At 41.6% G+C, this 15,051-nt stretch overlaps 1 protein-coding gene across 1 annotated transcript in view; it reads right to left on the reverse strand.

The window, feature by feature from the left end:
* iglon5 (IgLON family member 5) overlaps window positions 1-12,860 on the reverse strand; it is a 102,099-nt gene extending 89,239 nt beyond the window's left edge. The window contains exon 1 of the mRNA XM_044360364.1: window positions 12,269-12,860. Within this exon, the coding sequence (XP_044216299.1) occupies window positions 12,269-12,329 (61 nt within the window). The 5' untranslated portion in view covers window positions 12,330-12,860. The remainder of the gene's footprint in view (window positions 1-12,268) is intronic.
* Between the last annotated feature and the right edge of the window lie 2,191 nt (window positions 12,861-15,051).

Here is a 15,051-nt window from a genome sequence, read left to right on the forward strand (position 1 = left end):
ATGTCAAATATCAGTCACAAACTTTTGCATGAGAAAAGTATGGACTCGCAAACATTTTGCCAATTTTTAGCAAGTTTTATCAAAATCTGAGAAATTAGAAATATCATCTTTGCATTTAAAAATGTGGTGTTTATTGTGTGTGTTTATTGTGTAAGTGTCCGAATTAGGCCATTGATGTAATTTGTAAGGCTACCTCCTAATTCTATTAAGTGAAGTACCAAAAATTCAACTGTAAAAATGAATGCTTTCAAGTCAATTGTAGTTTTAGTATTAAATATTGTTGGGTGAACGGTTATGTGTGATGTAGCCTAATGCATTTGCCGTATTGTGACATATATTGATATCATAAAACTATTCATATTAATATTGTGATATTTATCACAGCCATATGAGTGACGTCAGCCTGTCACCATGGAGAGTATATACACAACATCTGCTGTTAAATACCTCTGACAGATTATTAGATAGTGTCTTCTTTTAACATGCATGGCATGAATTTAGTTGTTAATATCGGCGCACATTCCCATTAAACTTGCTGCAAGGGGAGTATGTTGCAGGGGGCATCACAGCAGGAGAGGCACAGCGTTTATTAGAAGTTGTGAAGATGTGGTGTTCCCCAGGTAATCAGGCCAACACAGATGGTTGACAACTGTGATGGTACATTTTTATCACATATGTCCATTTCCCTCTAGGCATTAAGTTGCCCCAGAAAAAAGCAAACAGATGGCCTTAGGTTGTGCGCTCATGTCTTTTAGTGTTTTAGGTGAGAGCAGGAAGTAGCAATGGGTGAGTGGGCACAGTCAGAAGGGCTGGTGCGTCCCTGGGTCTGAGCACTAAAGCATAACTTATAGAACACAAACTGGCTGGGTTTTACATTATAATAAATGCAGTCTTACTGTAATGCAATTCTATCCATTTCCGTGTTTGACTATGTAATTGCTGTCCTCTGAATTGAAATGTTGCAGTTTCAAAGACGCAGTATTTCAAAGCCGTTCAGTCTATATGGCTTGACAACTTATGTTGTGCCATCTTTGCTTTCACCCTGTACAGCACACTTGTATAAAAGAGAATCTCTGCTCATTTAGAAGTCCCTGCTTTAAGAAAAAAATCACTGTGCCACATCAAACTGTACTGTCAAAACCCTGACAACGAACGTCTATATATTTGAGAATAAAATCCTCGCTGTGATGTAGGGGAGCAAAAATGAGGAATTAAATGACAGGCAATGGCTAAAGTGCTTCTTAGTCAGTATATTATATGAAACATGTTTGCTCAAGTGCATCATATTCAGCTCTTCATACTTTCATTTAGTGACAATACCTGTTTTAATCAACTGCAATCCCTTACATGTACAGTATGATGTCATCTTTTTAATTGTCTGCAATAATTGAACCTTAAGGCAAGTCTATTCCCACCATCATAAGTCTTCACATTAATTCACCACACAAAACCAGTCTGGTAAAAAATCTAATTAAAGGAAAATCAATAGCACCAGCAGAATTCCTTCCAACATTTTTGGATTCATAAATGTTCTGTAGGGCTGAAGTAATATGCAATTTTTAGATGAAACTTTTCGCGCTGTAGTCGATCAGCTGCTATCTTTCTTTTCTCTCATCACAGAAAAAAGAAAATCTTAATAGAACCTCAATGTCAATAAGGCTTGATCGTGATGGATTTAAAAGAGGATCAATCACGCCAGTCTGATTGAGAAAACACCTGCATTGTCTGCCCCACATTTGTCATGTCTGATTTAGCTGCCTCCCTGTAGTATACAGATCAATTCTGATTACAGCTGTCAAACCTAAAATAACAAACAAAGGTAACTGTCGGTTTGATAAAGCAGATATTTACAATAAATAGGCCAACATGAAGCTTAATAACAAGTGTTGAATAGGGACATCAATCTTCTATGGTTCAGATATCATCCGATGTAAATCTTCAATATTGTGATTACTCTGACATCAGCCTGATAGAGATTTTGTTTTGTTGTTTTCTAAGACTACATTTTCTAACTTGAACATTCACATGTTTTAATTTGTATTGGTGGCCTCTCATCACATCATCATTCTGTGATTACATTTTAAATGCGCCATTTGAAAGCATCAGTTTTTTTTTTTAGTCTATCACAGCAGAAATGCATAATATCTTTGTTTTTGATGAATCAGTCAAACTCAGTGGAACCTAGATCAACAAATTCACTTCTATAATGTCAAGAATCCCAATAGCTCTGATAGTGACTCTAAATACAGCAGTTGCTGTCACGTATAGATATCAACTTGTCAGCAAAAATATGTTGTATTAGAGTACTGTTGCCCAACATTAAGCAGCTAATTGCCCTTTTCTGACACCTTCATTATTTCTTAATGGAATTGGAGGTCCGCTGGCCAGATAAAGGTCACATCGATACAGCCTGTACCCCCTTAATGGGGAGAGAGTGTGATGTTTTGCTGCTATGACAAAATGATTTCACATTTCTGGAGAGAGTGGTGCTAGAATACTTGTTTTTTATGTACTAAACTTATTTGAGGTTTACAGCCATGGGCAGTGCCAGGGTGGGTGTTTAAGCCCAGAATCTTTACTGTTAATCACGCATTGCATTTTTTTTTACTGAACCTAAATCATAGCTGCAGGAACCAGTGTGTTTTGAACAGAATGGTTGGAGTGTAGCACTGATAGAACAGTAAACAGAGCCCCTCACCTCGTGTAGTCTTGTTACACAGACCTTGTTGCTGTTTTTCGGAGTACCAGCAGGAGGAGTTCCCACTGACAAGGTTCATGAGCTGACAGTGAGCACATAAAATGAAGCAAGTAAAGCAAACGCAACACTGGACAGCTATATTCACTTAGAACTCTGTTGTAAAAGCTTTAGCAATTGTCCATCAAATTGTTGACTTTACCATAGTATTACAGTTGGCAGCACATTTTGTGTGTCTATATGCACTTGCAGACTGATCATAAGACATTAACACAATGTTAGAAAGCGAGTGCTAACGATGTAAGAGACGGTCCCTTGTTCCTGGTAATGATGATAATAAAGTGTTGTAGTCAGTGCGGGCAACAACACAGTTCCCTTGCCTGATCTGTGTTCAACCAGCCAACCACTTGACTTAACCCTCCCCTGGACCCCAGACAGCAATGAATGCTGAGAGGTTTGCAGGTGTACCTTGATAAATAAATAAATAGATAAATAATATGACAGCTGAACAGAACTGTTCGTTTATTAACTTCTGCACAGTGGCTTAAATATTTGTTTAAAGCTGGAAGGAGCATGTGCCTTATTTTATGGAAAGTTTGCCATTAAATCTGGCAGTTGGTAATTTTACAGACTATAATATGTGCCTTGGTGGGGGTTTTTATTGTTGAATTTATTGTTCCATAAGAAATGCCACATCAAATCAATAATGTAAAATGTCAGTCACATTATCAGGACAGGGCGAGTTTCTTGTACATTTTTTTTGGAATTATTGCATGTTTTCATTTGTTTCATATAAGGAAACGGCTGTTTTTTGACAGTTAATTGTGTGTTTGAAGTAATACTAATAATAATACTAATGATAATAATCATTTATTTATTAAGCACTTATTGATATTGCTTTATTTATTCACTGAAGAAAGATCACAGACTCATTCAAAGATTTCTGGGCTAAGAGGATCTCCACTGACCCAAGAACCTTCCCTGCTTTCAGCACTATATTTGATCAGTATATCAGCACACTTTCAATGACAGGAAATATCAGGTTCTGCCAATATTTTTACTGATATGTTTACATGTGTTCTAGTATTGCAATAACTGCTGCAACTTGGAGTATAAACAGGAGTTCAAGAAGGACGGGATGATGAGGAATTTTAATTGGAAATTTGACTTGCAGCTCTGGAATGGTATTACGCATTTGAATTAGTACAACTTGGACACATTCCTTCTTATTTAGTGCTGCTCTGCCAGAAGAATAAAGCAAAGAAGTAATTGACATATGTTTTTAACGTGCAGCATATCCTTGAAATGTCTAATGAAAAAGATTTTTGAGCAGATTTTGCAAATCACACTGGCACTCCAGGAATGATATTTGACAACAAATTAGATAGCACTATTCACCAACATCCCTCAATGAATAAAGGAACAAAATGCAATTGAAGCGCAATTTAAAAGCACAGCATATCCTTGAAATGTCTTAAATAATGCCCGCATTGAATATTGTGAACACAACCACCCCCATGCAGGTCCAAGCACTAATGGAATTTCACTCACTGCATTACAAAACTGGGAAGAGCTGCGCAGGCTTTTAGCGTTATCCAACCCCACATCTAATTAGTGAAATATCATAACACAATAACAAAGCAGTGTCTACTCCCAAACCCAATTATTGGTCTATTGCAGCACAATTGTTTGATGAAATCTCACCTAACATCCCAATTACCACAATATCAACATAATATCACAAATGTGATATTTTGTTCAAAAAATATCCCTATGATCTTTTGCTTCAAAATGTGTGCAGATATTTCCAACACCCAATACCCAGAGGAAATGGAGAAAGGAATCCAAATCTTTCAAGACACTGTGGAACATTTCCTGTAAGTCCCTTTTATGGGCTGTCACAGCCAAATCCTTGGTGAAATTCTGCCTAACTGAATCTTTACTGTCAGAATGTCGTGCTAATACGGACACTTTATTACAAGAAAATCCCATCGGCACCTTCACAGCTGGAGCTGGAGCCATGTGTCGGCCTCAAACGACAGGAGAATTGTGGCATATCTCTAAATCACAGCATAAGCTCTGAGTGGTGCGCCAAGTACTGCCTACCACTGGGCATCGGAATGGTTTGTTTTCCTAATTATGTGGCTTTCCAAATAGCAACACCGAAACTGGTATTTGATTGCTGTGTGTGCTGCCAATTTTAAGGAGTATCTAAATATAATATTTTATGTAACCTGTGGATTCCTGACAAGTTCCAAGCCACTTACCATGATGTGGGCACACTGCATGAGTGTCTTATTAGAGGTGTGCTGCCTCGCTGGAATGACTCCCTAACCAGTGGCATATCACATTAGCACCAGCTCCTTAATGCCGCAATATCACACAACAAGTGACCCTGAAACAATTTTACCACTCCCACTCACAGCAAAATCACCCAAACACAGTTTTCATTGGCAGGATAAACCTGCCATGTTTTTTATTCCACCTAATCATTTGCCTGCAAAATCAATCCATCTCGATCACTGCCTGTTGCGGGTCTTTGAATCCCTCCTCCCCTTCCTCCCTCACACCATCTGTCTCTCTCCCCTCGCTCCCTCCCAGCAGCCCTCCTTCAATCATTTTTTCATAACTCCTCCATCTCTCCGGCCTGTCCACCCTCATAAGCTTCCTCCCGTCTTTTCCCCCTGCTGCTTCTCGCTCTCTGCATAAAACATACATACTGCACACCACATACGCTGCGTGTAATGCATGTTTTGTGTGTGCAAATCCCATGTCAATGTGAGAACATATCAGCTGATGATTGGCGCATGGTGGCATTGAAGCTGACCACGCCTGATTCATGGCAACACGTTTCTCAGCTGCTGACTGGCTCATTATCATTTAGAACTACTCGCTGCACAAACTACACACCCACACGGTCTGTCGCTAACTCCTGACAGGAATTAGAATTATGTGAAAGTCAGGAAGAGAGAGATTCTTACAGTCACTATTATGTAGTGCCAAAGTCCGGGGGCCCAGCCTCTCATATGCCTTTTTTTGTTCCCATAGGAGACAATGTTGGTATGTGGTGCTCGTTAGCACACCCTGTGTCGCTTCTCCACCCCTCACTCATGCCTTCTCTCTCTGTCTATTAAAGCCTGGGACACAATTATCCCCATTCTCTGTCTCTCTCTTTCACCCTCCATCTCTTTCGCTCACTGTGAATGAAAGTCTGGAACACAATTACCCCTGTTCTCTCTCTCTCTCTCTCTCTTTCTTGCACTTTGTCCATCCCTCCCTCTCTTAATCTCTCCCTCCACCTCTTATGGCTTCAGGAGAAGTCTGTGAAGGGAGCAGCTGCTGAAATATTTATTGATCTGTTTTCCTCAGTTTTATTTATTTCCCTCTCTTCCCTCTTGCCCTCCCTTCCCCTCCACACAGACCCAGAAACACCTCCAGCACCACAAGATGTCAGAGGCGGCGGAGGGGCTGAAAATCCACAACACGAAACCATTATTTAGCATTTGTTGCACCCAGTAGTTTTACCTGTGTAAACAAAAAGAGAAGCACAAGGATGGGATGAAGGCAAATGTGTGAACAACAGCGGCATCAGCTACAGCGAGAACAGATGAGGCACAGATTGAGCCGTGAGACAGGTGGATTGTTTGGCATATTTTGACGCCGGCATCCGCTGCAGGGGGTTGTTGACAGGAAACACCAAGGTGCTGCTCTTTTTCTTTTTATGAGCGTAAAGGAAGTTGTACACAACTGCAGGCTATTGAAGTAGTAGTAGTCATGGCAACAATGCCTTAAGCAATTATAATTGCATTCAATGGTAACAGTGTTAGTACTGGACTAAATGGATTCACTGATGAATCTGACGTTATCTCTGCGTAATTAAAGGGCTTCCGTGCTATCGTATGTCCCGGGGTAAATATCAGCGCAGTTAAAGTGGAGTTTTGAGGTTACTCCAACGGCGAGCAATTCAGTAGTCATTTGAAGCTAATGTTTTTCTCCAGCCTTCTGTTGTTGCACAAATGATTAAACTTACACACACACACACACACGCGCGTGCGCACACACACACACACACACAAGGGAAGATCACACACATAAACACATGCACATGCTGAGACACAAAAAAACCACACACAAAAAGCTAAGTCCCATCGCTAGGCATGGCCTGCATTAGTGCCTAAGCCTTTTCCATTGATTTGCCGGCGAGTTCCTTGTCTTTTGGTAATGAGGACAGGGAGAGAAGCGGGACCCTCGTCCCTCCCGGCTCCCTTAGGACAAGCCGCCTGCACTAATCTGAATTGTGTTTCCAATGATGCTAACTCCCTGGCACAAAAAAAAGATTAGAAGGAAAAGGAATAGCGGGAGGAAAATCACACAGCGCTCTCTCTCCCCCTCGAACAGTATTCATTCCTCTTAAATGTGTAACATCTGCACATCACCCAACAAGAAAACATCTCTTTTTCTCCCTCCCTCTTTCTTTTCCCCTGCAGATAGCTCAATCTACAGTTTGGATTGAAGCCTTGAAAACCAAAGGGATGAAATTCGCACTCTGCTGAGGCTTGTTCAATTTTCTCCATATGAATGCTATTGAAAACAGATCAATGAGAGTTATTAATATCCACGCTGATGTATATATATGTAGGCTATATATATATATATATATATATATATATGTATATATATATATATATATATATATATATATATATATATATGTATGTATGTGTGTGTATGTATATATATGTGTATATATATATATATATATATATATATATATATATATGTCTCTTTGTGTCCCTGATGGCTCGGCTCCCTTGGCTTTCCATTGATTTACCGCTTGCACCTTTAGTGAAGTTCATCTTCCCAGTGGTCTAAGTAAAGGAGCTATTCCACAGTGTACATATGTATACATTTATTTCTATGTAAGAGTGCAGGCAGGTGTGTGTGTGTGTAGGTGTGAGCATGTGTGGGTAGTGGTTGATGTGAGTACATGAGCCGCCACTTATTCCTGCTTCTACAGCCACTCGGCTCCCTCTTGAATGATCCTTCCCCTGCACTAAATAAAACATAGCCTTTTCATTTGTTACATTGAGAACCCACAGCTTATATTCATATTCACACCTGGACCAACGCAGGTCTTTAAGCTGGGACTGGGACACAGGGAGGACGAGAGGAGGTTGTATCGAAGCGAATTACTACAGTAATTAAACACAGTATAACTACCTGTCCCGAGTTGAAAGCGGTCCCAGTTCCTTTCCATTACACTGAACTCCATATATTATAACTGTAATTATAATTGCAAACAAGTCTCGCTGTAATCATTATTTATGACACTGACACTATGTGTAATTGCCAACCCCGCGAACCAATATGAGAGGCCCAGTAAAGTGTTTATCAAAACCGACAGGAGAAATCTCAAAGGCGGCGAGATGGTGCTGCACCCGACTATCATCTGCAGCAACATTGAGGCTAACCTCAACCTAACCTCAAAGGATTTGAACCTGTGACCTCTGTCACCACTCTGGCCAGAGAGCTGCTAACACTACGCATTGTAGAGTTCAGCCTCAGCCTGCCAGGTCAAAGGGTCACCAGCTCAGGGGTTATTCATCTCTGTCTAGCTATTAATTGGAAATGCTGCAAAACCCACATAGTGAGGGCAGGATATTGAATACAACTTTATTCTCTGTTCTGGTCAATTGGTTATATTTTACTGTCTTTGATGTGGATCCTGAACACTTTGAAATCAGTCAAGTGGTTGCGGTGGTTGTGTGACACAATTCTTTTTTAAGGTTAAAGTCAGAGCTGTTTCACTTCTAAGTTAATCTGAAGAAGTCAGATAATTGAAGTGATTCTACAAAATCATAAGACTTGATGAGTCATCAGTGGGTAGTGTTTGACTCTTTCAGAATTTCTAGTATATTTTGAAATGTTTCTGCTGCTTAAAGCTTAAAATTGGAAAATCTGAGTGTGCTCACACTGTCAGCATTACCTAACATAGCTATGCCTACATGCACGTGTACTTATCCGTTCAAAATTGTTCATACAGCCAGCATGACAAATTGGGTTTCCATACTAAACCAAACTCAGCTACTGTCTTTTCCAGTCCTTGGTCAAAACACAGTTGTATTTTCATAAGGTAGTATCTTGGCTCCACTGTGTGTTAGGAATAGATTCTGTAGAAGATGTTGGATGAACTGCACCATAGGCCCCCAAAGGAGCAAAAGAAATTTTAAAAAGTGAGACCCTAGGGAAAATCATCCAGACCACAGACCCACTCGAGGGTAGTTAAACCTCCAACCCTTGTCCTTGAGGCTCTTGAGACAAAATCCAGGCCCTCTCACTCCAGTACTTCCAGATAAATTAAACTTGCCAAAATGGCAGCGCATTTCTAAGCCAAACATGGGAAACAACAGCACACAGAGACTGCAGATTTCAAAGGGAGGGAGAAAAAGCAGAAGCCCCTCCAGAATAGGAGCACAAGGCATCTGTTGATGCTGGCATCTCTCTTCTCTTCATCTCCAAGCCAAGACTGGTGATCCAGTCGAGGGTGTGTGTGTGTGTGTGTGTGTGTGTGCGTGTGTATGAGGGGGCAGGAAAGAAGAAGAGTTGGCTACATGCTAACATGTGCAATGTGCATTGACCCCACTTGGCCCCCATATGTTGCTGAAACAAGAAGGATTGCAGGTTTCAAAGCGACCCGCCTGTTTTCACCTGTGTTCCTGCCTTGTACACTTCCTCTTACCAGAACCTACATCTCAGCAGTGCATGCTGGTGATAAGACCCATCTGTTGGACTGTTTGAACACTAGTGACTAGTATACACTACAGCTTGCAAGTGTGATTTCCTACAGTAACTGCAATAATGGATATCTGTGAGGCAGAGGTCTGTTTCTCAAAGATCTGAATTTAGTATTCAAATTGTATTCTTTGATATGTAACCTTAAACGTCCTCTGCTGTGACCTATGTAGCACCGTAAGCAGAGGCAATTTCTCTTGTCATCTTCACTTTTCACTGAATCAATGATGGCATTATTCTCATTATCAGATCTTGCAGGTTTCTGTCATAACAGGAATCCTTTGAGCGCAGGGTAAATTGTTTAATTTCATGTGGAGGTGTGTGCGTGCGTGCGTGTGTGGGTCTGTGAATATATTCGCAGCCTTAATGTTTCATCACTGGTAAAACATTAAAACCTCACACTGTTTGGTCTTGTAGATGAAACAGGTTTTGATTAATTGCAGACAGCTTGTGTGCCAGAAATAAAGCATATAGATATTTTACTGTATGTATGAGTGGGTGCTTGGCCATCCTCCTTTCCAGAGTTACTGCTCTCAGAAATTTTAAGTAAAAAGGGTGAATAAATGAGGTAGAGAAAGGCATGATGGCATGCCAGGAGCTGGGCATCACACCTATGGAGTGGTTTGTGGATTCACACGCCAAACCAGTAGGAAACCTTTGAATAACCTAATGGTGTTTTGCAACACAGGAAAAGCTCCTTTTCAACCTGATTGGCATGCCATTGCACAGGTCTGAAACATGTTTTTGCTATCTGTTTCTGAGGGTGTGAAAGATAAAATGCCACTCTTCCATAATAAATATTTGTCATGCATAATGTGGAGTGGCTAAATGAGTGATAATAACTGTCAAGATGAAGAAATATCTTCAGATGAATTAAAATACTATAGAAGAAGTACAGTCATTCAAAGTAATTTCTCTCATAAATCTTTAACCAGGTAATAATAACTCACAGACAGTCTGCTTAACAGTGCAGGTGAAGTATTTTGGCAACCACACACCACATTGGTTGGACTCTCAGGAGCAGAGCTACAAAGGATTATTTCACTGCTGCATGATTTATCAAGCAGCGGACAGTGCCCTTTTAACAGTCATGTTCTTCCTTCATAATGCATGCTTTCACCTTAAAAGAGGGACATGTTGTGGACCTACAGCAACTCAGAGCAGAAGATGGGATGCTTCTCCAAGATGAATCTGATTCACATGTACTGCAATGTGCACAACTCACATCAATATCCAATTATTTTTCAACTGTGGCTCACATGATTGGTCACACCTTCATGCTGCAAAACCCACAGGTTACAAATTCAGAAGGCTGAAAGCTGCAATGAGAGTCAGAATGGTTGTAGGGTTGGTTTGTGTGGTGCCGAGACCATCGTGTTGGTGTGCTGTGTACGTCCTGCAGGGCTGTCCGTCTGCTCTCTGCCTGGTGTGGAGAAGGGACTTGCTGTGTCAAGCCAACCATGACCGGCTGGGCTCTCCTGCCCAAAAGGAGCTCAGAAGCAGGAGGATATAGCCCGTCTGCATCTGCAGGTTGTTAACCTCACATCTTATTGCACTGACACATCAATTATTGTTATTAAGGGCTGGAGTAATTTATTTATATACTGATTTCCCACAGGACAAAGGCAGGACTAATTGAGCCAGGTGTGTGTATTTGTGTGTGTGTGTGTGTGTGTGTGTGTGTCTGTGTTCATGCTAGATGGGCAGGGGGGAAATTAGAGTACATGGTGAGAATGCCGCACACAACTAATATATGTAGGAACATCCCATAGCATGGTGAGAATATTAGGGGATGTCATGAAAAATGCAAGAAGATTTTAAATATTCCCTGGTCAGCGTTCCCTGTGGACAACAACAACATAACAACACTGTCTGTTTATATTATTCATAATGGACGAGCAGATTAAAATGCCATCTGAATCTTCTGGTTGAGCAAGTTCTCTCGACACTTTAAAAGGGTTTTCAACTGGAGGAATTTTAGAGCAGATGAATTAAGTGTGTTTTTCCTCTTGGTTCAGTTGTGGAGAATATGTTTTAAGCTGGTGATAGGAAGAGGGAATTATGGTTTGACTAACCAGCCAGTGCAGGTTTGACCCCAACTGTCCATCCTTCACAATGTATCTGTCTTTGTCTCTCTCGACCTTGGTTTTGAAGAGAGAGAACAAAACACTGTCTTTCTCTCCAGGGTCTATCTGCATTGCTTCTACCCCTTACTTACATTAACCCCCACCACCACCCCACCCACAGATACCCCCCCCCTCCCGCCCCTCTGTGCAGTGGTGGTGCGTCGTGTGCGTGGGATACCGGGCCATTCATGTCACGTAAAGGAATGTTCACAGAAGACTGGGGGTGGGAGTCTATTTTATTTATTTATTTATTTATTTTTGCTCAGAGTAAACATGCATCACACGTTGCTTACACTGAACCACGAGGTTGGCTTGGAGATGAACCTGGCTCTGCACTCACACGCGCAAGCACACGCACACAGCCGCGCGCTCGTGCACGCACGCACGCACGCACGCACACAGACATACAGCATTTCTCCTTCTCTCTACATTTCTATCTATCTTGCAAATGGAAAGCCGGAGCGCAGAGGAACAGCAGACACGCGTGAATCACAGGCAGGTAGAACCCCCCCCCCCCCCCCCCCCTCCTCCTCCTCATCATTAGTATTCACCTCCACGATCCTTTTTTTAGAAAATGAAAGACAAAGATACATGCGTATAGGCGAAGCAGCACAGAACCACCAGGACATCGCTAAAGTAGCTCGTAAGAACTTACCTTTCGACAACAGAACCAGGATGAAAGCAGCCAACGCGTTCCGCAAGAGGGGGCAGCCCATGATGGAGTTCTGATTGATTTTCTGCTTGTTTTTGCAGCCAAAAGCCTGGTTAGCTATCCCTCCTTTATGATGTCGTTGCGGGGAATCTGTGTATAAAAAAACGAGCCAGCGTATTTCAACAGCAATAGTCCAACGCTTCTACATGTGACTGGACGAAAACATCAGTCTTATCCACTTGACTTTTCCTTTTAATGACCCCCGTCGGAGAGAGAGAGGCGGGGAGGGCTGTTTTTCTTCCCCTGTGTAGAATCTCTCAACCAGAAAAATGTCAGAGCAGGAAAAAAAAAGACAAATATCCCAGACACTTAGTTTGGCTCTCAGTGCCTTGAAGAAAAGAGATATGTTTTTGGAAAATGCATGGGAAGAGAAGATACAATTTTAACTGTCCAACGACTTGACATGAATATGTGTTTTGACAGAGAGCAGGATGGGGTCTGTGCGTCCTTTCCAGTCGCAAGTCGCCACTTCAGCCTTAATTAGCCTGCTCCCGTATGTCTCTGTTGGTATGCAGCGCGCCTCGTCGCTCCGCACTCAGCGCGTCGCAGGCAGCAGCAGCATCACTGAATGCGAGGCGCACAAGAAAGAGCATGATTGACAGTTCAAGGAGAGCCCCTTTCTCCCAATCACAAGCCCCAAGGAAGGAGGCGGGATTTACGATTGCACCCATATCCCACTCGGAGAGGCCGACCAAGGAGCATCAGCGGCCAATTGCAAGCGCGCAGTGGGCGGGCATAGCGCGAGGCGAAGCACGGCGCGGTGATAATGCAATGTGATTTATAGCCAGTTCGGTGTTGCTGCAGTACTCAGAGAAAACAGTCCACAGGGGGACAGGCAGGCATAATAACTACAGGGACAGAGGTGGGGGGTGAGTGAGGGGCAGGTGGAGCCATATGGGCTCTGGTGCGCGGCTGTTTTATACACTGAATGAAAACAAAACGAGGTCGAATGACAGGTTGCACGGCTGATGAGCAGATGTTATTCAATTGCTGAAAATGAATATTGTCAGACCAGAGGAGGTGAAACTTGTAAAGAGTGTGAAAAAAAACTGCCCACGTGTATAGGCTATAAGTTCTGGGTATACTGGGTGGACTGTCAGAGCAGATTGCAACAGCACTGCAGAAAAAAACACCATCTGATCACACTGCTGACTTAATGGCAGGCAACATAAACCCATTTAGGCAGACACTTTATATTAGTAGGCTACTAATGAGCCATTTATAAACGTGTTAGCCTCTTAGTCTCTGCGCAAAAGTGTGAGAAGCAGTTTCCTATAGTGAAGATCTAATTTTCTACAAAAGGCCATTCACATGTCGAGATAATCATTTTGCATGAAAGCTAGAAGCCGGAGACAGACACCAGACATGGCACAGGAAGTTGCAAGATGCCTTGAAAACTTGACTGCCAAATTTATGCACGCATGCATTCCTAACATTTGGCAGTTCATTACAGTCATATTGCATCATACATCAGTGGACCTTATAGTCAGAAACACACACAACATTCAGCTCCTGCAGTGCCCACTGGGTCCATTTTTTGCAATATTTACATTCTGTCTGTCTGAGATGTAATATGGGGCATTTATATATTAGCTGCTGTAGTGTTTCATTTTTGACTGATGCACTGGTTTCTTTATCCCCCTGAATAACCAATTAATGCTTTATTACTGCTGAGCTCATAAGTAATAAAGCATTGCTTGCTGATTTATGATATTCTGCCAAAGTTAGAATTAATACAGTGGGGGATAAACTGACTTCAAATCTTCCCCAGATGAAAGATAGAGGAAGATGATCGGGCAAGCACTAAGAAAACTCAGGACTGATTAATGAGTCAGCTAATCAAAGCCTAGCATTAGTTACTGACAGTGTGTGATTTGTTTGTAAATACTTATTATTCACTATTAATTAGATTTGACACAGTGGAGTGAATCAGAAACTAATCGTGTTTATGATGTTAACCACTGGCTCATTTGGCTGTTATTTTCAAATGTTACTTTTTGAATTTTAGCTTTCTGATGCGAAATTAATGATTTATGATTTATGGAACAGGAGATAGATAGAGCACAAAGCATCCTATAGCATTTGTATGAGGTGCTCCAGTCTTTCATCTTACTCCAATGTAAACCCTCCACATCATTAGTTAGCAGTTTGTGAAATTTCAATCATCACAAATAACTGTTAAAAAAATAATTATGTTTTATGGTGTGACAATGCTGTGTTTAAGGTCTAGTTAGGTTTAGGTACAAAAACTGCTTGGTTAAGGTTAGGGAAAGATCATAGTTTGGGTTAAAATGATCACTTTAGGCGTGGTTGGAGGCGGGAAAGTGAACAGTGGTCTCCTGCAGCAAGGTCCAGCTTCTTGCCATCTATTCATCCATTTATCACCTTATATAGACATCATCGGTCTCACGGCGTCTATTTCAGACATGGGAGTTCTATAGAAGTCTATCGGACTACGCTGCATGTTGAAAAATGATGCTAAGAGGTACCCAGTGCGTTAAAAAAGTGAGGCTGAGGGGCGTGACAAAGTATTTGACAAGTTGGGAGTGAGAATGGGCATGGGTATGCTGTTGCTCTAATCAGCATGTCCTCCTCCTCTTCTTTGTTTGGACATACAGTAGGCTATTGTCACTGAAATGCTGCAGGACAGTTATTGTACAGCTTCCGCATTAACATAGAAAGATTGCCTCTACATGACACTAAAAACTCTGATCTAAACAAGAGAA

This window comes from Thunnus albacares, chromosome 8 (genome assembly GCF_914725855.1).
Source record: "Thunnus albacares chromosome 8, fThuAlb1.1, whole genome shotgun sequence".
NCBI lineage: Eukaryota > Metazoa > Chordata > Actinopteri > Scombriformes > Scombridae > Thunnus > Thunnus albacares.